We start from the raw sequence: 22,671 nt of genomic DNA, 5'->3' as shown, positions 1-22,671 counted from the left end.
TGAACCATAAAAAGAAAAAATATCTCCATGAAAATGGATACATATCAGCACAAAACATTGGCAGAAGTAGTTGAAAAATATCCTTCTGCATAGTTTAAGATGACCAACCACAGGCTAACTGCCTACAAGTTACATTGACAAAGGAAGGAGCATTCTTCGCGTACTTTTTCTATTTTGCCTCACTTTGTTAGTTATTCTCATGCAAACAAGAATAATTATTGTAACACATATGAGGAGAAAAGCAAGCCTCATGTACCTAAAATACAAAGAAACGCCAGCGAAAACAAGGCAAGCAAACATCAAAATCTCCCATACTGCAAATATCACATCCACCCTGCATATATATGATAATAGGAAAAAATAACAAGTCAAATATTCCTAAGAAAAAGAAGAAAGTTCAGTATGTACACTACTTTGACATCAGATTTCAGGATTTCCAAAGCACTTACAGTACAATGATACTTTATCCTGGATGCACTCATTGAGTGAAGACAGTGTGTAACTATGATTAAATCTATAATAAAACTATCCCTGAGCAAGAACAGAATGGAAATGCAACCTCATAATATAAACAAACAAAAAGCTTCCTTCAAGATGACAATTGACAATATATCGCCTCAAAATGAGGAAAAGGGTGGTTCATGATCACTGTCAGTTTCAACATGCTTAAAATAAACTACTTTAATAGACTCTAGTGGCCAAATTAAATTGATTATATGAGTTTAAAGAAAGATACTAGGAGGGACATTTGTCAATGCAGGTAAAGAAATGAATGTCCATAAAGAATTCTTCAGTGCTTGGAATGAAAACCTCCTAATGTAGTTTGACTAGGCTAAGAATCACCATTTAAAGTATTGTCCCTTAAGTCTTTATCCACATGACTTGCATGTTGACCATGATCAGGTTGCACGCATGAAACAAATTTACTTTATCCACTCAGGTGAGATAGGTTGATACCAGGGAAGTAGAGATATGCTGAAATGTGAAATTGTCAAGGTAACAAGTGAGATAGACCAATATTACATAATATACCTGTGATGGATGATAAATGCCTTTCAATTTTGTTTTATGGCTTGGAATACTAAATTTAGACCATATAAATGCTATGCATTGGTATTGGCTTGGCATACCAAATTTAGCCCATATTAGTTTAAATTGACTGGCAAGTTTTAGTTCATCTTCCGGAGCCCATGAGAAAACCAAAACAAAAATATTAAGTCACATGTCAAGTTTTAGTGCATCTCCAAGGGCCCATGAGATAATCAAGAAGAAAACATTAAGCTATATGTCACTCGGATGCCTCTAATTCATCTAGAAATAGTTAGACATGTGTCATTTATTTGTGCCTTGTGAACTTGGCTATAGATTATCATTCTTCATAAGATTATCATCTTCCCAAATTATTATACTTTTGTGTATGTGTTGCAGCTTTTTATGTTCAGTTTGCTTTGTCTTCACATCATGATATCAAATGTTCTTGTTGTGATTCTCGTTGCACCACATGTAGCTCAAAACCACAGGAAAGCACTAGTTCTAGCTTCTAGAAGAACTTAACAAAGCATCAGAAACATGCAAGTATGCAATGCATGGAAACAGAGAAAGTAGTTTTTGTTAATAAGAAGAGTCCACACACTAAAATTTATGACTAATAAAAAGATATTAACTAGATCCTGATCAAGATTCTATTCGAGCTCAAAGAGTATGAAATTACAAGCAAACACGAGTTTAAATCTCCTGTTGAGCTTTGATTCAGTTGGTAGTGTTGTTCAATCTACCATATGAATCCCATAAACAACAATTCCACACTTAAGCTAAAAAAGAAAGAAGAAAAAAAATGTAGATGGCATCTGACTGCAGGTGGAAAACAAGGAGATCTCAAATGATGATAAAGGATGAGAGACATCAGGTCACTACATGCCATATGGAAGAAAGCGAAGGCACTAAAACAAAATCCATTGAAGCAATCCTAAAGATTCGTGTACAAGATCAATAAAATAATCCAAGCACAAGCCACATGAGGTTAAACATCCCACACCATATTAAAAATGTGAAAACTAGAACTAAATCAAGTATTTTTCTCTAGAGCATAGCTATACGTACGATACAGTTCGCGGAACAACATTGGTCATACAGAATCAGATCGACATTATGCGAATAATTACAAATGTGTCTAAGAGGAGGAAGCAGAATAACCAAGCAGATTAATATATTGAAGAAAACGAGAATAAGCTTGAACATAGATTAGTAACCCTAGCGCTGCGGGAGTACCTGTATGAGGAACTGGAAGAGGCGGTGGGCCAATCGCTCCTGAACGGGATCTGATACTCCTTCAGCTGTTCCGCTAGAATCGATCGTGTTGCCATCTCTCCCACCAGGATGATCCCACTTAAACGGGAGAGAGAGCCAATCAATCGAACGACGGCGACGACGAGGAGGGGAAGTTTTTCATCGCTGTTTTAGGAGTTAGTGCCGCTCGACTGCGGGCTTCAGCCTAATCCTCCCGATGGATCGATCGATCTCTTCTATCGATTCTTTTGTTTGCCTCAGCCACGTTTGTTCGTCCGTCTTCCTCGTCGTCTCGTGGAAGAGGAAGGGTAGTAAGAGAGGAGAGAACGAGAGGGGATCGGAGGGAGGAAACAGTCTCCTCGGCTTAAGACACGAAAAGGCGGGCGGTCTCTGCAGCACTCCCTCGCGATACCCAAGTGTTGACCAATTCGTTTCGTTCCTACGTGCCGACGACCACATGTTGTCCGCATTGTGCTCTCTCCCACTCACCCGCAAGCCCGTGGTAAACCGAGTCCGCATCCACGAACCGATACCCGTTATTAGACTACCGGTGACAGCGGATCTCGATTCCATGAGTGACGATTTGTTTTACCCGTTACTTTACGGGTCGGGTTTACATGCCAAGACATCAATCAAGGTAGTCAAAGAACAATCAAATTGGTCAAATCCCATGCGATCCGGGACGCGAATTTGGTCGGTTCATGCGGATTCGGATTGAGATCACCATCATGCGTTGATTTGACTGTCTGCGGACTTTAGTATAGTCTCGTTATGATGGATCTTCTGCGGAGGATCCAAATATGTTGATCCCGATCCGTTATCGATACCTTAATGACGGTCGAGTAGCACGTACACCGTTTCCCTAACCCCACTGTCCGTTTCTCACTCTTTCCGAATCGCAACCCTTGCCGCCGCCGCCGTCGAGCGCCACTTCGTCGTCCGTGCTTTTAAGCTCCTCCATTCATCGTCAAAATAGGATCTTTGATGTCTATGATATTCTCCTTCTTCTTCGCCTTCATCGTTTACAACAATAATAGACTGATCGACGTTCCTCTTTTCCAGAGAATTTATCTTCAACTCTAATTCTATGTTGAAGTATTTGTCATTTTATTTCTTTTTTTTCTTGGGGGTTTTTGGGAAATGGGTTTTTTTGTTGATCATTGCATGATTTATTTATTTCTACTTATTATTATGGAAGAATTAGTGACTGTTAACCTATAATGGAGTGGGACGGAGGAAGTGATTTGTGATCGTTTGTTGGTTTCAGAACTGGGAGGAGGTTGATAGCAGAAGTATAGTAGTAGGAAGGGGCACGATGAACAAAGATAAGATTTTTAAGCTGGCAAAGGGATTCAGGGGGAGGGCGAAGAACTGCATCAGGATAGCTCGGGAGAGGGTGGAGAAGGCGCTGCAGTACTCCTACAGAGATCGCCGCAACAAAAAGAGAGATATGCGGTCTCTCTGGATCGAGCGCATCAATGCAGGCGCTCGGTTGCACGGGGTATGTTTAGTTACCATTGCTTCTTATTAGATATATCAGTAGAGGTGATTGCCCTCAGTTTTAAATAAGAAAAATGATCCAGATTCATGCAATTTTAAATTTGTATGCTCATATTATTGTTGAACCAGCCTAGGAAAAATTCTGATTTTAATTTTAGCACCTCAGATTTGCAAGCTCAGAGTTTTCCCTTTTTGGTTTTTTTGTGCTTTGACTACATCAGGCACCAAAACAAGTTTCTCTTGTGAAGTAGAAAAAGATTGTTGATGGTAGCAAGTTGTAAGGTTAATTGATATGATAAGGTTGTATTCATTTCTTAGATGGGAAAAATATGGTGGAAAAAAGGAAGACAAAATTAAAAAAGATATCAGAACAGGAAAAGAACAAAAATTGAGAGCTCAAAATGGTAAAACTAAATGGTGCGAACTAAATGCACCAATTAACATTATCTTGATAGATTATAAACTCAGCACTTTGGAGACAAGGATACATAAGGTCAAAGCTCTTTCTTTTTCTCTTCATGTTCAATTCTGTCTGTTTGGTGATAGATTTTTTTGTTAAGATATGGTGTCATTGACCTGGCCCACCTAGGTATAAATGATTGATTAAAAAGTTCTCATATGCATCCTATTGAGTAGACAGAATGTAATCCTATTGAGCAGATAGAATGTACAGCAGCATATGACTTTTATGATTAACATTATATATGAATGAGGTTGCTTGAGTTGACAAGGAGGGAACATCTGGTTGGATTTTATTTGCTGTCTGAGCACATCTAAAACTAGTAGTATTTTGGCATTTTTCTACTCTTTCTATAGTCTCTAGCCAGTCAATCCAATTTATAACCCCAAACTATTTCTTGTCAGTCTGATTATTAGGATGGAGTCCCAAGTCGCAATGCTATAGGCAAGGTATGCTTCCCATGCTATTATGCTTGGGTGCATCTTATTAGGTTATCCATACTCACATGTCTTAGAAGGTGTTAACCAGTGTGTCGTCATTTTTTTTTCTTTTTCAACACATTATGAATGCCACAGATCTTAGTGACAACTCTGTTTCTGATCATATTATCTCAATTCTCAACTACAATTGTGCTTGTTACACACTGTAGATTGGTGATGGAGGATAGAGTAAGATCAAAAACAGATTGACTTTATATCACCTTTTTCGTCTAATATCACACAGATCTCAGAATCCAATTGTTGGAGAAGAGTATTAGCAATAAATGAAACAAAGACAGCTATCGTGTTTACGTTCTTCAATGGTTAACAGACACGGTGCTTCATATAATTTTCTCTTGCAATTTTCATATCTGTGCATACTAGTTCTTAAACTTTATAAAAGTGAATAGTGAACACTCTTGCACCTAGGAGTACAAACAAGTGAAAGTGTAAATTACAATAAGATTCGGCAGATTGTATAGATTTTACTGATGGATAATTAGCTTCATATCAAGGGCAGGTAGCAAGGATATAGGTAGAGGATGGGATAGCCGTAGTAGTTAATAGGGGTTTAAAGGAGAACAGTAGTATTGAGAATAAGAGACTAGAGGGGTTAGATGAAAAGAAGATAAGCATGTGGCTAATCTCTTCTCAGTTTAGAAGGTGATGTCCGCTTCTTTTTCAGCTGAACTGTTCTTATTACATTTTAGTAGAGATTGATCAGTCACACATGGGGAGAGGATGCATATGCTTACCTCGTTCAACTGTTCTTATTACATTTTAGTAGAGATTGAGTAGTCACACTTGGGGAGAGGATGCATATGCTTACCTCCTCCTGCTTGGTAAGAAAGCCAGAAGGAGTTAGACCTTATCCTTCGGTTTTTTTTAAACATGTATGCCATTAAAGCTGGTCAACACACCCCAAACTGACTTGAACATGTTGTCTTTGACTTGGAGTCTTGTCCCGTCCAAGAACCTCTGAATTTTAACAGATCATCTACTTCGGCCCAAATTGTCCAAATCTCTAAACCTGGTCCCAGATCCAAAGTTCATCAATAGCAATGGATGTTTGCTAAATGCAATGAATCCTGAAATATACAAAATACATTGTCTGTAAAATTTATAGTCGAGTAGTTTGCATACGCCTAGCCTTTTTTTTTCCTTGTTCAATAAGAAAAAGAGGAATAGGAGGGGAAGGAGGAAGGGATAATATTTGAAAGTGGAAACTGTACCTTGCCAAGAACTACTTGATTCAAGAGCATGAGAGAATTGCTTGATCTCTATGAATGCTGTTATTTGCTTCGCTAACTTATGCTCCATCCAGGTTATTAAAGTTGTAACTATATAACCAAATACATGTGTTCTTACTTCTAACTATTTTTTTGACTTATTTTGGTATTGTTACTCACAATTGGACTTTCAATATTGAGATAATCATGTTAAAATACAATCCATATTTCAAAATACATGGTATTCTTATCTGTGAATGTAATTGTAAAGCATTGTTGTAGAAATTATATTGTAGGTGTTTCTTTTGCAAGGGAGGATCATGACGAATTCATCTGAACATTTGAACTATGGATTTTGTCATTTTTGTAACAGTTATAAACAAATATCACCCTGTATTTTAAAATAAAAAGCATGTGGTACTTATTTGACTCCTTGGTTTTGATCTGTATCACTGACCAACTTAAGTTGCATGGTTAGATCCATGGTACTTTTGTATCGAATTTCCAATTCTGGCTACTTCACCTCTGATTCAGCGTGCTTTGTTTGTGTTTTCCAGGTGAATTATGGTAATTTTATGCATGGGTTGATGAAGGAGAATATCCAACTGAACAGGAAAGTGCTGTCGGAGCTGTCGATGCATGAGCCATATAGCTTCAAGGCACTTGTGGACATTTCAAGCAATGCATTTCCAGGAAACAAAGGCCCCAAAAAGGATAGTTCATCCATTGTTGCATGAGAATCTTCTCTTCCATTTTGTGTATCTGAACCTCTTGTACTTGTGTTCTCAAGAGTAGAACTGAGTATATCTTTGGTAATCTTGTCCATCTTATAAGTCAAGAATTAAAACCACTAGATTCAATATGAAAGACACATTGTGCAATCAACCTTGTGCCACTGGCATTCATCATTAGAGCTGTAAAACCATCTTGCTCATGAGCAATGTGACCGTTGATCAAGTCTCAAAATAAATCAAATAGGTGCATCAATTGTTGTTTAACAACTTCGATATGAGATTTTTTTCTTTCATTTTTTTCTTCCTCTCTTTTATATTTTATATCTGATGTGCATTTCTGTTTTTAGATTCTTCATTTCTTATATCATTCGTTACAACTGATTTTCTTTTTTTCAAAAGATTCTGTAATTGTTTTTTTTCTTTTTTCTTTCAGAAGCCATTCCATATATTGATTGTACAGATGTTTAGAGGTGGCTGTTGTGGGTTGGATGAGGGTGTTCTTGTTTCAAGGGTTGGGTGACTAGAAGTTCATCTTGAATATATTTCACAAAGATTATATAATTATATTAATACAATTACTTTTTACTAAAACGATATTATTATAATATTTGACTAAAATAAAAATTTTAGTAATCATTGAATCATATTATGGACTAAGAAAATTTAATACTTTTTTTTATATAAAATGTCATTCATATTTCTTTCTTGATGAATTTTTGTTATCAATTAAGACTCAATATGTGAAATCCAGCTAAGCTAGTTTCATAAACACAAGGAGCTTGATCCTAAACATATCAAAATAGATTAACGATATTTGTCACATTAGTATGAAATCATAAATACATTATGTTGATCAACTAACTTGAGTATCTAAGGTACCAATATTGAGCACCTTCAACACTAATTTCTCAATAACTTGGCACCCACCCCACTATGGGCATTTCATTTCCTCTTTGGCTAAGCTTCCTATATCTAAAATCATGACTCCACCCTATAGAAACAAGTTGGGAAAATGCTCCTTAGAATCATCATTCATCTATTCAGGTTTCAAAGACATTAGAGTTTAAAGGAATGTTTCTTGTCCTTGTTTTTTTATGATCAATGACTTGTCCTTGTTTCTCTTAGAAAATATATGGCCCTTTTACAATGTTTATTCTAAATAATAAAAAATTAAGAAACCCCTTTTACAATGTTTCTTAAACTGCCATATTCATTGTTTCAAAAGAAATTTCTTCCTATCATATAATTTCCAAAAAATAAAAATGATAAATTTAATATCTTAAAAAACGATAATAATTCATTTATTATTATTGGTGCATCCAAGCCACATTAATTAGTAGAATTGGCGAAGAATTCAATTGAAAGTAAATATTACAAACTTATAAGTAGATAAATAAATAAAAAGGGGAGACTCTTGTCATTTTAATTCAAAGTAAAAATTATAAACTTATAAATAGATATAAATAGATGGGACATACCTAATACATGAGGATCCTATCAATACGAGATCTAAAGAGAGTATGAGACTTTCGTTAACTATTATACAAAGACTCACCCTCATAAGTAAATAAATAAATTATTATTATTTATTTAGATGTTGGCACTCGACTTAATTTTTATTATTTTATTTATTTATTTATTTATAAGTGAGATAAATAAAATAATAAATAAAAATAATAATAAATAAAGTGAGATAAATAAAATAATAAATAAAAAAATAATAAAGTGAGATGTTGGCACTCGACACCTCGATGTAGGTTAAATCACTCTTCCCGACAAGCCAGAGTTTGGCTCCGCAACACCGCTTCGTGGGAGTGCGAACTCTTCTCGTCGCGTTCCAGGCCGTGCCGGGCGCTCCTCTCTCCCCAATTTGCTCACCTCCTCCAATTGCCTTGCGATCGATCCGCATGGAGGAAGGCGGCGCGACCGCGAAGCCGAGGAGAGCGACGGGGCGCGTGTGCTCCACTTGTAACCAGAGGAAGGCCGCGCTGAAGCGTCCCAAAACCCTAGAGCAGGTACTACCCTTTCCCATGCCTGTTTTTTTCGTTGACATCCATCGACTCATCAGTGTAATAGAAGATGAAATTTAGTTTCGGTGAAATTAGATAGTGGCTATATATCGACCATACGGCAGGAGTCTTGGGCACTGCGTTGCCCTTTCTTTACGATAAGGAATGATCGTGTACTCGAAATGGGTAATTGAGAAGTATCAGCAAGAACTTCTGAACAAAAAAGAAAAGAAAAGCTTGTAAAACCAGTGCCGAGATGTGAACTGTAGAGGTACATCTGGTGTATTTTGTGACCACCGAGTTCCACTTACATGAAAAGGAAAGAAAACAGATGACATCAGATCAACTTTATGAATTAAGATTTGGACGCTTAGAAGGTTATCATATATGGGACGTTGTTTTAGTTGCTGTGTGGGATGTTGATATAAGTACCGATTTTGACGAACTATTGGTCACCATATCATCTGGTATCACCTAAAAAAATAAAAAAATAACACCTGATCGATATCAGATCGTATGTTGAGAATTAAGATGAATGATTGCGCATAATACAACTGATGTAATTTACATAGTGCGGCCGAAGTGTGGATGTTTATGTTGAAATTTGGTGTTATGAGTAAGGGCAGGAAAAAAAAAAAAAAGAGTAGTCGATAGTAGAAATAAATAAGGTTAGGCTGAAATTACTTAGGATGAGTTGGGCATATCCAAAAAAATGATATTATATAATCTGCAAGCTAAAGAGGGTCAACTCACATTATGGGTTCTGTGAGAGGAAGAGGAACAACCCCCACTAAAAAAAAACCAACTTACCAAAAAGCATATCGGCCTTTGCTTTGGCATATGTTAGTTTCTATGAGAAACTACTTCAAGCTCAATGAAGATTCAATTTATACTTTTCTAGATCTGTAGGGAATGCTTCTACAGCGTTTTTGAGGATGAGATACATAATGTTATCATGGACAACAATCTGTTTAAACCTGGTGAGCGTGTTGCGGTTGCAGCTTCTGGAGGGAAAGGTGAACGATAAGTTTCTGCATAAATCATTCATGTGATGTTTCATTTTCTTTTTTTATTCTTTTAAAGGAAAATATGCATCTCTGTATACAATAACTTCTTTCTCAACATATTGGCACCTTGTGTCCAGTTGAATTTTGCTCTCTTGTTCTGTTGTCTAGTAGCGCATATCACAGTTTGATTGTTGTAAATTGCATTGACGAGACTAATGATGTATACTTAATATAAACCAACTGGATACTGTTTAGACATTCTTCAAAGTGGTCCTAGCCAATATTCCATTTTAAAAGGTAAAGTTTTTTGATAACTGAGAGAATTTGTCAGTTATGGATTTTATTTCTTTTGCATGTTCAAAAATAACATCTGTTTGGAAAAAAATTGAGTTTCATTTTGATTTTTGTTCATTGAGATGACCTGAAACTGGAAACTGCATAAGTTGAGTTTATCAGTGATGAAGGCAGATAAGGAATGCAGAAGACATGTAAAGTTGCAAATGTTTGATACGTAACAGTTTTAAGTCATTCTATGAAATTTTAATTCTTATTTAGACTATTCATGGCTCGTAGTCTAGTCTGTAGCCATAGGCCTGAATCTGCATTTAAGGATGGATTAATGCGTTTTGGGTACCAACAAGCTGAAAGATCCTTTGATATACCATCTGGGAAACCTGTTAAATTATGACTAAAAGAAGATTTTGACTTGGCTTTTGTAGCTCTTTTTTACAGAACCCATATGCTTTATGGACGTTCCTCATCTTCCTTCAGCATCTCATTCTCCAGCTTACCTAGCATCAGATCCAGCTGGCCATTGGCATTCCACTTCCGTTGCTCTTTCCCTCTGAGCTCCTTTAAGGCATCAGTTCAAGGAGTGTCACAATTATTATGTACAGTTGTACACTAGTTAGACTGGCCCTTCTGCATGTCATTGCTATTTCTAGCCATCTCCATTTCAAGTCATTGCTAGAGAACTTCGAGAAGTTGACAAGGCTAGGTATGTCCAAAGTTTTAGCTGGATTTGCTTTGTACAATTTAACCAATAACTTTTTGTTGGTTTAATGAAATCAGTTTGTTACACATCAAATTTGAGGAACTTTTGCCTTTTGATGTCAAGCCTCTAAATTTAGCAACACTTTTGGGTGGTAGACAACAGCAGGTTACCAACTTCAGCTTGTAGTTCTCTACTTCCAGGTCTCCATTTATAATGAAACAAAAATTTAACCTTACATATCCATTCCTCACCTAAAATTATTACTTCTTGAATAATTTGTTTATTGAATGCACTTGTGAATGTTTGATGCCTAAATTGATGGAAAAAATGTTCTGATGATAAGAATGCAAGAATACAGAACTAAAGTGAAAATATAAACATAGCTATGATCAGAAAAAACTTGGATTGTTCTAGGAGGACCACCAGTCTGGTAAGGAGACTTGTTGTTTGAGATTTCAAACTGAAACAAGATCCTTTGTGGAAAGAAAGTTGTAGGAACATTCCATGGAAGCAACCACTTGTACACCTCATTAGTTGCTTCCTTCCCTTTTGATGATCAACTCTTTCATTTGGTGTTTTCTTGCTTGATGGAAGGAGTCTTGGATTGTCCTAGGACGACCAGTCTGTTAAAGAGACTTGTTGTTTGAGATTTCGAACCGAAACAAGATCCGTTGTGGAAAGAAAGTTGGAAGAGCATTCCAAACAAGCAACCACTTTTACACCTCGTTGGTTGCTTCCTTCCCTTTTGATGATCAACTTTTTCATTTGGTGTTTTCTTGCTTAATGGAAGGAGTTCCTGCATCCCATTTTTTGACTTCTGTTGGATTGGATTTGGAATTTCACCCAGTAAAGTTGCTCCACATTTTTCATCAATAGGAAACTTTTTTTTATAGCAGAAGTGCTTTGTTGCTGCAACAAACAAGTTTTTTTTCCCCACCATATACAAACTGCTTGATTGGTGTGGCAATTGTCCTAGTGGCTGACACTTAGATGCATATGTTATGACTGGTACACTGGTCAGGTAGGGGCAGCTGCACACTGCCAAGAGACATTGATATTTTCTAAATTTGTTTGCTGGAAGTGTGTTTATACATGAAAATTCCAATGTGTATTTTGTCATTATTCATCTCAGCTCAAGTCCCATGTTGCCTTCCACTAAGAACTATCTCACGCATAAATATGACTTTTTTTTTCCAAGAACTATCTCATACATGAATATGATATTTATTTTCTCTGTGCAGATTCAACTGTTCTTGCATATGTTATGTCAGAATTGAATCGTCGGCACAACTATGGCTTAGATCTTTTCCTTTTATCTGTTGATGAAGGCATTACGGGTTACAGGGATGACTCACTTGAAACTGTTAAAAGAAATGAAATCGAGGTATGTTTGTACATATGACTCAGATGTTTTATTATTTATTTTTCATCACATATTGAATATTTTTATTCCATGTTGATATTGTGCATGCTTTTGTGCTTCTATTAAGATCTTATTAATAATAGTTTTGTTGTTTGTGAGGCCTACTTGTGCTTTATGTCCTGTACTTGGAACCACTGCATGATAAAGAAGTTAATATTTTTAAACAGTTTGTAAATTTGGAGTGCATAACTGCATATATATATATATATATATATATATATATATATGTATGTATGTATGTATGTGTGTGTGTATGTATGTATGTATGTATGTGTGTGTGTATGTATGTATGTATGTATGGTGCTAATACACCCACATGGACGAGTCATGGCACAAAATGTGTGGTTCAAGGTTCAGATTCTTGTAGATGCTTGTTCCCTTGAATTTGCTTTTGCAAGTAATCTTTGAAGTTACTATTTTTTCAATACTTCAATTTCACAGTTATCTGTTGGTTGACTAATATACTTGAACTATTGTTTTCTGTTACTTTGTAAAAGAAAGCGTGCGTCTCATTTGAACTTCACGTAATAACCAATAATTATTTCTTCAGGTATACATTAGAACTCAGAAGTATGATAAAATGTGAATGCTAACATATGAGGCTGTATGCTAATAGCAAATTATAATTTGGTTTATGATATATGTAATGCTGCATAATTCATCTGTTATGCCATGCCATGTATGTGCACAGTTCTGTGCTCTGAATTTATGCATTGAACTAGATACTGCTGTTTGTATAATGGTAGCATGGTGCTGGTGGTATACAAAAGTGTCAGCCACCTGGAATTTAATCATTGAACAGGTATCTCTACCCTTCTTTAGGGCATTAGACCAGATACTGTATGTATGTTCCACCACATGTTGGCTTGGTGTGGCAAAATATATTAGTTTGAACACTTAAATGTTTGAAGATGTATATACCTTTTTACCCTCAAAAGTAGTACATACTTCTTAGCATGCCTGCATTTTGATTATTGAATATACCATGAACTACATTTCACTAAGGCTCTTAGGCTGATAAACTATATTATTCTTTTGACATTATCTGTTAGTAATATTTCCGATTGTTCTTTTTTTTTCTGATCCTTACTTTTGCATCTCGTAATATTTAAGGCACACTCTTATCTTCAATTAAGTTTCATCTTTCATTTCTGTATCAGAGACTCATATATGTCTGGCTTTACAAATATTTTGTAGTATGGGTTGCCACTGAAGGTGGTTTCTTACAAGGATTTGTATGGTTGGACAATGGATGAGATAGTGAAGACAATAGGCCTGAAAAACAATTGTACCTTTTGTGGAGTATTTCGCCGTCAGGTATCTTAAGTTTCCTCCAGTGGAATGACTTCTCTCGTAACATTATTTTTGCTTGTTAAGCTTTATAAGTGCATATATAATTATACATTTGCAGCTATTTTAGAGTCTGAAAAAAAAAAAACAATGTTGAAAGTTATAATATCTAATTTCAATGACAAACATACGAATTATTTAAAAAGATGCCGTGAGAAATAATTTCTCTATACAAATCAACAATTTGTTCTTGGTTGCTGTTATCCTTATTCCTAGTCCTTTGTTGTTAATGAATCTCAAAATATTAGAGGTGGAAAGGTGCTTGTAACTTAGTGAATAAACATTTATGCGCATTTCAGATCAACATAATTAACAACTTTTTCCAGTTATTACAATAAGATGACCATGAAAAAATGTTAACATAATTAAGGATTATTGATTGAATAGGTTCATTCTCTTCTGTGTTTGTTTATATCACCAAAGATCTACTTTGGCTAGCACAAAGATCTTATCATATCCATGTTAGTCATGCTCTCACCTGCTTAATATATTCGTGAGCATGATGGTTGTCCAAATTTTATCTTACCTAGTGCTGGCCCCCATAGGCTTGGTGCATGCTGGCCAGTGCAGGAAGTCCATTCACCACATAATGGTTCAAGCTTCTTATAGGCTGTTAGCAAAGAAGTTTAATACATTGGTGCAAGATTGTCATACTTGAGAACTGTGCTGAGGATGAGTTTGTGTATGCTACATATGGTATTATCTTAGAAGGTGGATATGCCATCCAACAAGCCTTACCCCTTGTGACAATGATACAATGGTTCTTATTGGTTTTGGCCAAATGCAATTCTTTTTAATTCCAAAAGTTCTTCTAAAGGTTGCTTCCTCTAGTGTCATCATCAGCGTCCACATCTTCTTATTTGACATAATTGCACTGAGTAAACTGAAGGGTCAATACAACAAAGCTTTAACCTATATGAATATCTTCTAACAACTGGAGTTATCATATAAAAATGTGTGTGCTTTTCTTTGAACCTGGCGCTAACCTATAAAAGAGTAAAAGAGATCTGTCCGTCCATCATTAAGCATGGCTCGTCATGAAATCTTCCAAGATATGGCATTCAGAGCTTATGTAATAAATGAGGAAATCTGAGGTCATGGTTTCGGATCTAAGGTACCAGACCTATATCAGTCGTTGGCCAGTTCGTACTGGCATAACGACACATGGTGTGCCAGTGCGCTGCAGTGTCAAGGAGTATCTGAGCAGGTGGAGACAAGCAACAGAAGCAGCAGGCCAGCTGTGGTGGCAGGCATCGTGATGGAGGCGGGTGTCATGAGAGAGATGTGAGAGAGAAAGAGAGAGAGAGAGAGATGGATGAGGTAGCATGTCCTGGTGCTCGCCAAAAAAGGATGAGGTAGCATGTGAGAAATAAACCAGATTGGCCTGCCAAAAAAAGACGGTCCATGTCCTGGTGCTCGCCTGAACCAATAAATGCACTGTCTAGAGGAAATTAGGAACCTTGTCTGAGGTTCCTACATAGCTGAAAAGCTCTAGCAGAGGATGAGGAATACACAATTTGTATCATGTATGCAAATTATATGCTTGTGATGCAATCATATCTGACTCAAACAGCTTTTCGGATACTTACCAACTGGCATCAGACATTTAGAATTTAAACTTTTCATATATGAACTTTTGGAGTCTGGATGATACTTAATGTGCTGATAGGACAACATCTCATACTGAAGAAAAAGAATAGTGTTTCATGCCAATGACTCTGCTACAAGTGGTAATATTATTGGAAAAAGCATACAAGAGGCTGATAATTAGCTTTATTTGCTTGATATTTTGGATTTTGTTGCATACTACTCGTCATTGTGTCTAGATTTTATTCTGTGATGCAGCTTATTTCTTCATATTCTTTTCTTGGCATTTCTCTTTCAAATGCTCCTTATATACCTTAGATCGAGTTCGTCTTGAGGTCATTCATAATTAGCATGTTCTTGGTCTCCTCAGGCTCTAGATCGAGGTGCTGCGTTACTGAAAGCAGATAAGCTTGTTACTGGGCATAATGCAGATGATATTGCGGAGACTGTTCTACTGAATATTTTACGGGGTGACATTGCAAGGTAATGTGCTTTCCAATTTTTGATATCAAGTTCATAGTTGTCTTTATGTTAAGAATGACCGCAATTTTGCACATTTGATCTTTTAGGTTGAGTAGGTGTACTTTTATAACTACTGGTGAAGATGGACCTATTCCAAGATGCAAGCCTTTCAAGTACACATATGAGAAAGAGATTGTTATATATCCTTGCCACTGAATTCTGATTATCCATGGTGTTATTACCTATTCTTCTATGCTAGTCTAACTACCAAACCTTAACAAAGTATTACGTATGCATATTTCAAGAAGCTGGATTATTTCTCCACTGAATGTAATACTTCATACTCTTATGTCTCTTATTTCTACTTATACAGCTCATTATCTTTTTATCCCTTTTAAGTGTAGGATGCCAATCATACTTGATGATGATTTATCAAGTGGGTTTAAGTAATAACGTGCCAATCACTTTCAAATTTGTACATGGGTGACACATTATGCCAGCGAAAATGGGTGATGGTTCATGGTTGATCTAATATCTTGCCTTAATAGTGTTGACTGGTGTTGACTGTGACTAACACTGGATTAGCACATGCTTTGAGCCCTTTGATCTAATATCCTTATGTGTTGACTGTTTTATGATAATGACCAATTAAATTACCATGAAGAACATAAATATGGGCATACGGATATTGCATCTCCAGAAGGACATGATGTTAGTGGCACTTTGGTGTATGATTCCTTTTTCTCAACTTGTGTATTTATAGTTGATAAAGCTTTTAAGTTGTAGAAAAAATTTACCTTGTTTCGCAGAGATTTGTAGCCTATTGAATGGCCTAAACTTTTATTACTGTGGATTTGTTGTACTTTTGTGCATTATACTTCAATACTTTGCTTCCATTTCATCTCATCAAGAATTATTACTGGTAACGCAGGCATATATTCACCCAATGCTTATCGTGGGTTTGCTCGTGAATTTATTAAAGATTTGGAAAGAATGAGGTAAACCCTTTGCCTATTTGAACTTCACAGTGACAAAATCTTTTGGCAAAATTGTCTATCTTTAAAATTTTTAGATTTTCTTTGTACATTGCACTTCTAATCTAAATATCTATGTGTAGACCAAGAGCTATTTTAGACATCATTAGATCAGGTGAGAATTTTAGAACAGCGACATCAACCAAGATGCCAGAGCAAGGAACATGTGAGCGTTGTGGTTATATTTCTAGCCAGGTATTATAAGAATCATTCTTCTCTCATTGCACAGAAGTTTTCTTTTCCTTTTCTACCTATCAGATCTTCCCTAGTCACTACATCCTTTATATCACTGAATAGGAACTTGGTATGGTGACTATGGTCATAGCATGATTGGCAGGATCGTCAATGTTAACTGCACTTGTAATTCGATGTTAACAGGATGGTAATAGAGTGGTTTCTATATTAACTCCCCCACTGATCAGGATTTATCAGTTAGCAACCCATACAAAGCCCTTGTAAATTGCCAACTGGTGAAGACAATTTTGCCACTTTTTCATGCATGATATTTATGATCAATATGACAGACAAGTGGATGGAGGTTTTGCTTATGAACTATGATCTAGTTGACATCTTTCTTGAACATACGTGTTCCACTTAACTAGCCTATTATGTGTAACTCCATATTAATATATGTTGATCAAGGAAATTGTGGCGACTGACACCTTTTCCCATGCTTGGTAGTGTGATACTTGTCTTTTTTGATGAACAACATATTAGTCCAGTCATTGATTAAGAAATGAAAATTATCAGAAATTAGTGATGTTTCAATCAATATTATTTCTATGATGGCTTGGTCTCCCATCCTTTATCTTCAGTTCATTATGCTTGTGAAATTTATTTTCAGATGTCTACATTATCGACAATATTCTGATGATTTTCCAATCTGAACTACAGAAGTTGTGTAAAGCATGCCTTTTGCTGGAGGGATTGAATCGAGGGCTACCAAAACTTGGTATTGGAAGAGCAAGAGGCACCAATGGTCTGAATAAGCGCGTTGAACAAAGAAATTTACGTTCAGAAAGGACTGGATCTAGTATAGACAGCAAACAATGCGGAACCCTTGACTTCTGAGTACCTGTTACAGATTGATGTTCAAGCTAACGTTAGAGCTATGTCGACCGGGAATTCAGACAATGTTCCGTGAAACTTGTGGTTTTTATTTTCTTTCTTTTAGAGGGTACAAACCACAAATATTACAAATGTTTTCAGTTGTACAAGTGCAGTTGTCAAAAAAAAGAAAACTATTTTTTCTTTTCTATCATGATGGCTGATATTTGTATAGATTAGCTTGCGTCTGGTGTGTAAAACCTTCTTACAGGCCTCTCTTTGGCGGCGGCAGAGGAAAAGCTTCACCTCTCATCGTCTGCTAGTTTTGGATTGGTTCCATGTTACTGCAGCACATTTAATCCTGTTATTTGGATGCAATTTTGTGGAGAAGGTGGCTATGTAAATCTCAGTCATGTATAAGACGATCGCCTATCAGAGCCCGAAGATGATGGTTAGACAAATAGCTTGATGAGGATGGATAGAAAGAACAATAGCAGGTTTGTTGCTCGTGGAACAGCACTCAGTGAAAGGTAATTTTGTTCCATTATGAAAATTCAGTCTTTTCATTTTGCTGATAGATTCAGTTGCATAGACCACTGGTTTGTTGATTCTGTGACAGTTTTAATCTGCAAAACTAGAGACTCTATACTCCTATGGGTTTCTTTTTCATCAAAACCATTTTCTGTCAATTGTTGTAATTTTTGGCAAGTTTTATCAATATTCCTTGTGTCTCATAAGAAAGAATCTTAGATGATGAAATCGAACCCACATGAATGCTTGGCAAGTCTGCCTACCTTTTCTTAGGGCGTAAGTTTTTCTTCCTACTCTAAAATTTTTTTATGCCAAGCAAGGACATGCAGCCATTATTGTGCATTATCAAAATCCCAACTTTGTTAAGCATTTTGTTTCTTTACTGTACCACTATGCTGTTTGTCTTGTTGAGTGTGTGACAAGAAATGGTTCGGTCCTTCATTATTCTGTTGAGTACTTAACAGTATTTGCAGAAGAAAGTAGCAAGTTGTCTTGGTTGAACCTGACCACAGTATGCATTTTTTCACCTACTAGTGTTTGAGATTAGCACACCTGCAGTTCTTTTTTCTTTTAATAAGCATGTCTGATACGGATTGCACAGAATCAACATCACCAGGAAATCTAAAATTGAACGTTTGCTTTTTCTTATTTAGAATGATTGAACCACCTTTAATTATTATTTTGCCTGGGAGTCTTGACATTGTAGTCTTAATGTTTAAACTTTAAAGCATTGTTAGGAATCTGAGGGTTGTTTCATGTGCTTGACACTCTCATTGTTATTCTGGATCTTAATTTGCAAGAGTGGCTTGACTTTTATGGGTTTCAACATCTTTTGAGCAGGATTATAATATCTGTTTTGGTCTTGTTGAATCATTTTTTTTGGTGTGGTTGTAAAGCTATAGCTTCTTGTGACTAAACAAATATCTTCAATTGTTCAACAAGAAAACCAGAAGAACAGATAGAAGTTCTCGATTGTCCACAATAAATCACTCCAGGAAGAGAAGCTCTAAAAGCAAGTCTTGACAAAAAGATGGAGTCAAGTAAGCGATTACTTTCGTTATCTTGGCAGGATCTGCAGGAGACTGCGTGCAGGAAAAAGATTTCGTTGTAGTGCTTGGATCTGCATGTTGCTGGAAATCATCTGACCAGGAGCTCTTCCACTTGGATCTTCGAGACTGATGAGCTACAGGGTGATATGGATTCACTTAGCAAACACTAGATTGAGGTGTAGACTCTGTTTTTTCATTTATATTACCACTAGAGTACTTTTAGGATGCTGGTTTATCACCAGATGGCTGGGAATTAGGTTTGTCTGATGCAGTCGATGAAGCAGTTGAATCTGGCTGGCTGGTTGCTTTGGGCTCTGAAGTCCCTGCGGGGGCAGAGTTATCAATAGGAGTATCTGTTTTTTGGTTTGACTGAGTGGTAACAGATGTTGGTTTAGCAGTTGATGAATCACCTTGTTGTGATTGAGGTGTTGGCTGTGTAGCAGGTTCTGATTGAGAGATTAGATTGGATGTTGGACCTTTTGGTGAGCTCTGTTGGTCAATAGCTGAATCTGGTTTGTCAGCAGATGATTTGGATGATTTCTGTTCAAGTGATGGCTTGCTACTTGGTTCTGGCGCAGCAGTCCGGGGAGAAGTCTGAGAAGCTGTAGCTGCTGTCTGAGGACTAGTCTTGACCTCAGGGGTCGATTGAGGAACAACTGGAGTTGATTGAGGACTTGCCTGGGAAACTGTAGCTGCTGTCTGAGGACTAGTCTTGACCTCAGGAGTCGATTGAGGAACAACTGGAGTTGATTGAGGACTGGCCTGAGAAGCTGTAGCTGCTGTCTGAGGACTAGTCTTGACCTCAGGAGTCGATCGAGGAACAACTGGAGTTGATTGAGGACTTGCCTGGGAAGCTGTAGCTGCTGTCTGAGGACTAGTCTTGACCTCAGGAGTCGATCGAGGAACAACTGGAGTTGATTGAGGACTTGCCTGAGAAGCTGTAGCTGCTGTCTGAGGACTAGTCTTGACCTCAGGAGTCGATTGAGGAACAACTGGAGTTGATTGAGGACTTGTCTGAGAAGCTGTAGCTGCTGCAGGAGTTTGAGAAAGATGACTAATTTTGGCCTCTCGAGCCGTGGCAACTTCTTCAGCAGCAGATGACTTTGGAGTTTCAACCTCATTCAGCATTTCCACGACCTTTGTCCACGAAGGCCTGTTCGAGATCTTCTCCCACCACCTCTGGATGTTCTTCCTCGAATTAAACAGGTGGTTCCACTGCCTAGAGTTGACAAGGTAATGAGTGTTTGGGAGGTGAGACAGGTCTGCCAGAGTGAATTCATCGCCCGCAAGGTACTTGCTCTCTCTCAGCCTATGCTCATACACATCCAGGACATTACCCAGCATCTTCTCGCTCTCGGTGACCAGTGATTGATCCAGTTCATTGCCATTTGTCAGGGGGGCGAACGCTAAGTGGAAGACTAATGCCCAGCTCGGAGGGTTGAAGCTCTGCTCCTCTGTCTTCAGCCATTGCTCGATGGATCCCCTGTCGAGTAGATCCCTCCCGAGAAGGTACTTGTTTCCATGCTCTGCATACTTCTCTGACACATAGCGACATATGGCTCTGGATTCTGACTTCCAGGGAACAGGAAAAGGAACATGTCAAAGACTATCTTGTGAGGAAAACGAACCTACAAGTGTGGCCTTACTCATTTACTATTGTTGTTCATGCATCTCAGGCTTAAGACTATCTTGTGAGGAATGGACAAACTTGTGCTGGGAGGATGAAGAAATTACGTACCTAGTAAGAATGTGTCTGTGTCTTTGAAGGCTGGGACAGGAGCTCTCATGGTGGCCTGCTCAAGGGAATCAACATTTGGAGAGATGCACCCGTCTGATATCGAATGGAAAATAAGACATGGGAGGTGCAAAGTACCTGGAGTTTGAGGATGTCTGCAGGCATGCGGTGGCCTTCATACATGTCCACCAGCTCGAAGGCGATATCCTTCTCGTAGAGGCAAGCAAGCACCCTCGACACATCCGGCAGCATGGGCTTCCCAAAGTACACATGCGCCACCGGCGGCACCGTCGCAGCCATGAATCCAAATGCCGGAGCGGAACACAGATGCAGCAGTTCAAAGTATCTCCTTCCTCTGCATGAAGAAAGGTGGCTACTGGTAGGAGTTGCGAGGGTAACGGAGCATATAACCAAGGATAAAAGGGATTAAAGGGAAAAGAAAAAGGAAAAGGGTAAAGGGAGCAAGTCTCTGGGCTTTTTTGTCTGCTTCAACACCGACTTCCATTACAGCATCTCTTGGTTGCTTGTTTCGTTGGAAATTAGTTGGGTCAGCAAGCCGATTGAGATGCGGTGTTTCTGAGCGCATTAAAGCTGCAGATGATGAATGATGGCGTCTGGCGGAAGGAAGGAAGGAAGGAAAAGCAATTTCACAGTAAAAGGAGAGAAAGTAGGGAGAATAAAATCCGGAAAAGGTGCTTGGAGTGTTACGAGGCATTCGAAATCCAACATTCTACATAACTTTGTCCTGTCCTTCTTGAGTTGGTCGATTGCAAGTTTTAAGTCTGGCAGTAGAATGCAGTCCGAGTAGGAGAAAGAAAGCTTGTCGTTAAAGGAAGGACAACATTGGCAGTAGAATGCAGTCCGAGTAGGAGAAAGAAAGCTTGTCGTTAAAGGAAGGACAACATGAGCTCCAGCTTGTTGAGAACGCCATAAGCTGATCAAACCGGCCACGTGGGAGAAGTATGTCCCCTGCCAAGAATACTCGCCGTCGATCGGAGAAAGACCGACCTCAGGTGCTCCAATATACGGTTGCCATCGTCGTCGTAACTGCCTTTGGTCGGTCGGTCGGACCAACCACAGGATTTACCCATGCAGGAAAATTTAAGGGCACGCAACAGGACAGTTTGCTTATGGTATTCGACCAGCACGCCTCTTCACGTCTCAGAACTTTTAAATTTCTATAAAAATTACTAGTGAAAGAAAACTAGAGACGGAAAATTTTGGCTAATTATATATTATCCATTTAGTTAATTATCTTTATTATTTTGATCTTTATAATTTTACAATTACATTCACATTCATATAATTATGAAAATAAAATATCCAGTTTTATTTTATCAACAAAAACATAAAAATAAAAATAAAAATAAAATATTAATGTTTTAATTGATGATAACGGACGATATTGATGGGGTGAACGATGATGTCGTTAGGGCTCATGGATAGTTGTTACATATCTTTTCGTCACTTTGAATATACCATTATCACGGACTAGAATATTAAAATTATCTTCTTTTTTTTTTTATAAAACCAACAATGTTATGATAAATAAACTTAAATATTTTATTTTTATAACTATAAAAATATCAATATAACTTTTTAAAAATGATATAAAAATATTTTATTTTTGTAACTATAAAAATTATCTCCTCTCCCTGGATGTCAGCAAGGAGCGGTTGGGATTGTGAGTCAGGACATCTCCTAGGCAGAGAGGTCTATCTCAAATCACCTTTCTTCGTCTCACAATGGTTTGTC

General features: G+C 37.4%; 3 protein-coding genes and 1 long non-coding RNA gene across 10 annotated transcripts; 3 read left to right on the top strand and 1 right to left on the bottom strand.

Moving 5' to 3' along the window:
- Nucleotides 1-3,067: 3,067 nt before the first annotated feature.
- On the top strand, nt 3,068-6,955 carry LOC135642747 (uncharacterized). 2 transcript variants are annotated; one of them, XM_065159145.1, is made up of 3 exons: nt 3,068-3,223; nt 3,554-3,787; nt 6,512-6,955. In XM_065159145.1, the coding sequence occupies exons 2-3, from the start codon at nt 3,602-3,604 to the stop codon at nt 6,689-6,691; spliced, it is 366 nt and encodes a 121-aa protein (XP_065015217.1). In that variant the 5' UTR covers nt 3,068-3,223; nt 3,554-3,601; the 3' UTR covers nt 6,692-6,955. The 2 variants fall into 2 exon arrangements, with proteins under 2 accessions (XP_065015217.1, XP_065015218.1); XM_065159146.1 differs by having other exon boundaries at nt 3,138-3,272.
- Nucleotides 6,956-8,450: 1,495 nt separating this feature from the next.
- On the top strand, nt 8,451-17,812 carry LOC103990693 (cytoplasmic tRNA 2-thiolation protein 1). Of its 3 annotated transcripts, none has more exons than XM_009409921.3 (10): nt 8,451-8,703; nt 9,599-9,713; nt 11,940-12,082; nt 13,319-13,438; nt 15,429-15,541; nt 15,628-15,720; nt 15,810-15,850; nt 16,452-16,518; nt 16,638-16,749; nt 17,449-17,812. In XM_009409921.3, the coding sequence occupies exons 1-10, from the start codon at nt 8,596-8,598 to the stop codon at nt 17,623-17,625; spliced, it is 1,089 nt and encodes a 362-aa protein (XP_009408196.2). In that variant the 5' UTR covers nt 8,451-8,595; the 3' UTR covers nt 17,626-17,812. The 3 variants fall into 3 exon arrangements, with proteins under 3 accessions (XP_009408196.2, XP_009408197.2, XP_065013888.1); XM_009409922.3 differs by having other exon boundaries at nt 8,554-8,703; nt 9,607-9,713; XM_065157816.1 differs by lacking the exon at nt 9,599-9,713 and having other exon boundaries at nt 8,562-8,703.
- Nucleotides 17,813-18,675: 863 nt separating this feature from the next.
- LOC135642039 (uncharacterized) lies at nt 18,676-21,216 on the bottom strand. Of its 4 annotated transcripts, none has more exons than XM_065157814.1 (5): nt 21,055-21,216; nt 20,920-20,974; nt 19,592-20,749; nt 19,388-19,504; nt 18,676-19,315 (listed from the first exon to the last, which is right to left on the bottom strand). In XM_065157814.1, the coding sequence occupies exons 1-4, from the start codon at nt 21,214-21,216 to the stop codon at nt 19,401-19,403; spliced, it is 1,479 nt and encodes a 492-aa protein (XP_065013886.1). In that variant the 3' UTR covers nt 18,676-19,315; nt 19,388-19,400. The 4 variants fall into 4 exon arrangements, with proteins under 4 accessions (XP_065013886.1, XP_065013887.1, XP_065013884.1 ...); XM_065157815.1 differs by having other exon boundaries at nt 19,399-19,504; XM_065157812.1 differs by having other exon boundaries at nt 18,677-19,315; nt 19,388-20,749.
- On the top strand, nt 20,320-21,060 carry LOC135642040 (uncharacterized). The gene is made up of 3 exons (XR_010497859.1): nt 20,320-20,471; nt 20,577-20,690; nt 20,858-21,060. It is a non-coding gene; the product is annotated as an uncharacterized LOC135642040 (long non-coding RNA).
- Nucleotides 21,217-22,671: the final 1,455 nt, after the last annotated feature.

The sequence above is a fragment of the Musa acuminata genome, chromosome BXJ3-7 (assembly GCF_036884655.1).
Source record: "Musa acuminata AAA Group cultivar baxijiao chromosome BXJ3-7, Cavendish_Baxijiao_AAA, whole genome shotgun sequence".
NCBI classification, from domain to species: Eukaryota; Viridiplantae; Streptophyta; class Magnoliopsida; order Zingiberales; family Musaceae; genus Musa; species Musa acuminata.
The sequence above is the reverse complement of the archived record's forward strand: the minus strand, read 5'-3'. Positions and strand labels throughout refer to the sequence as shown.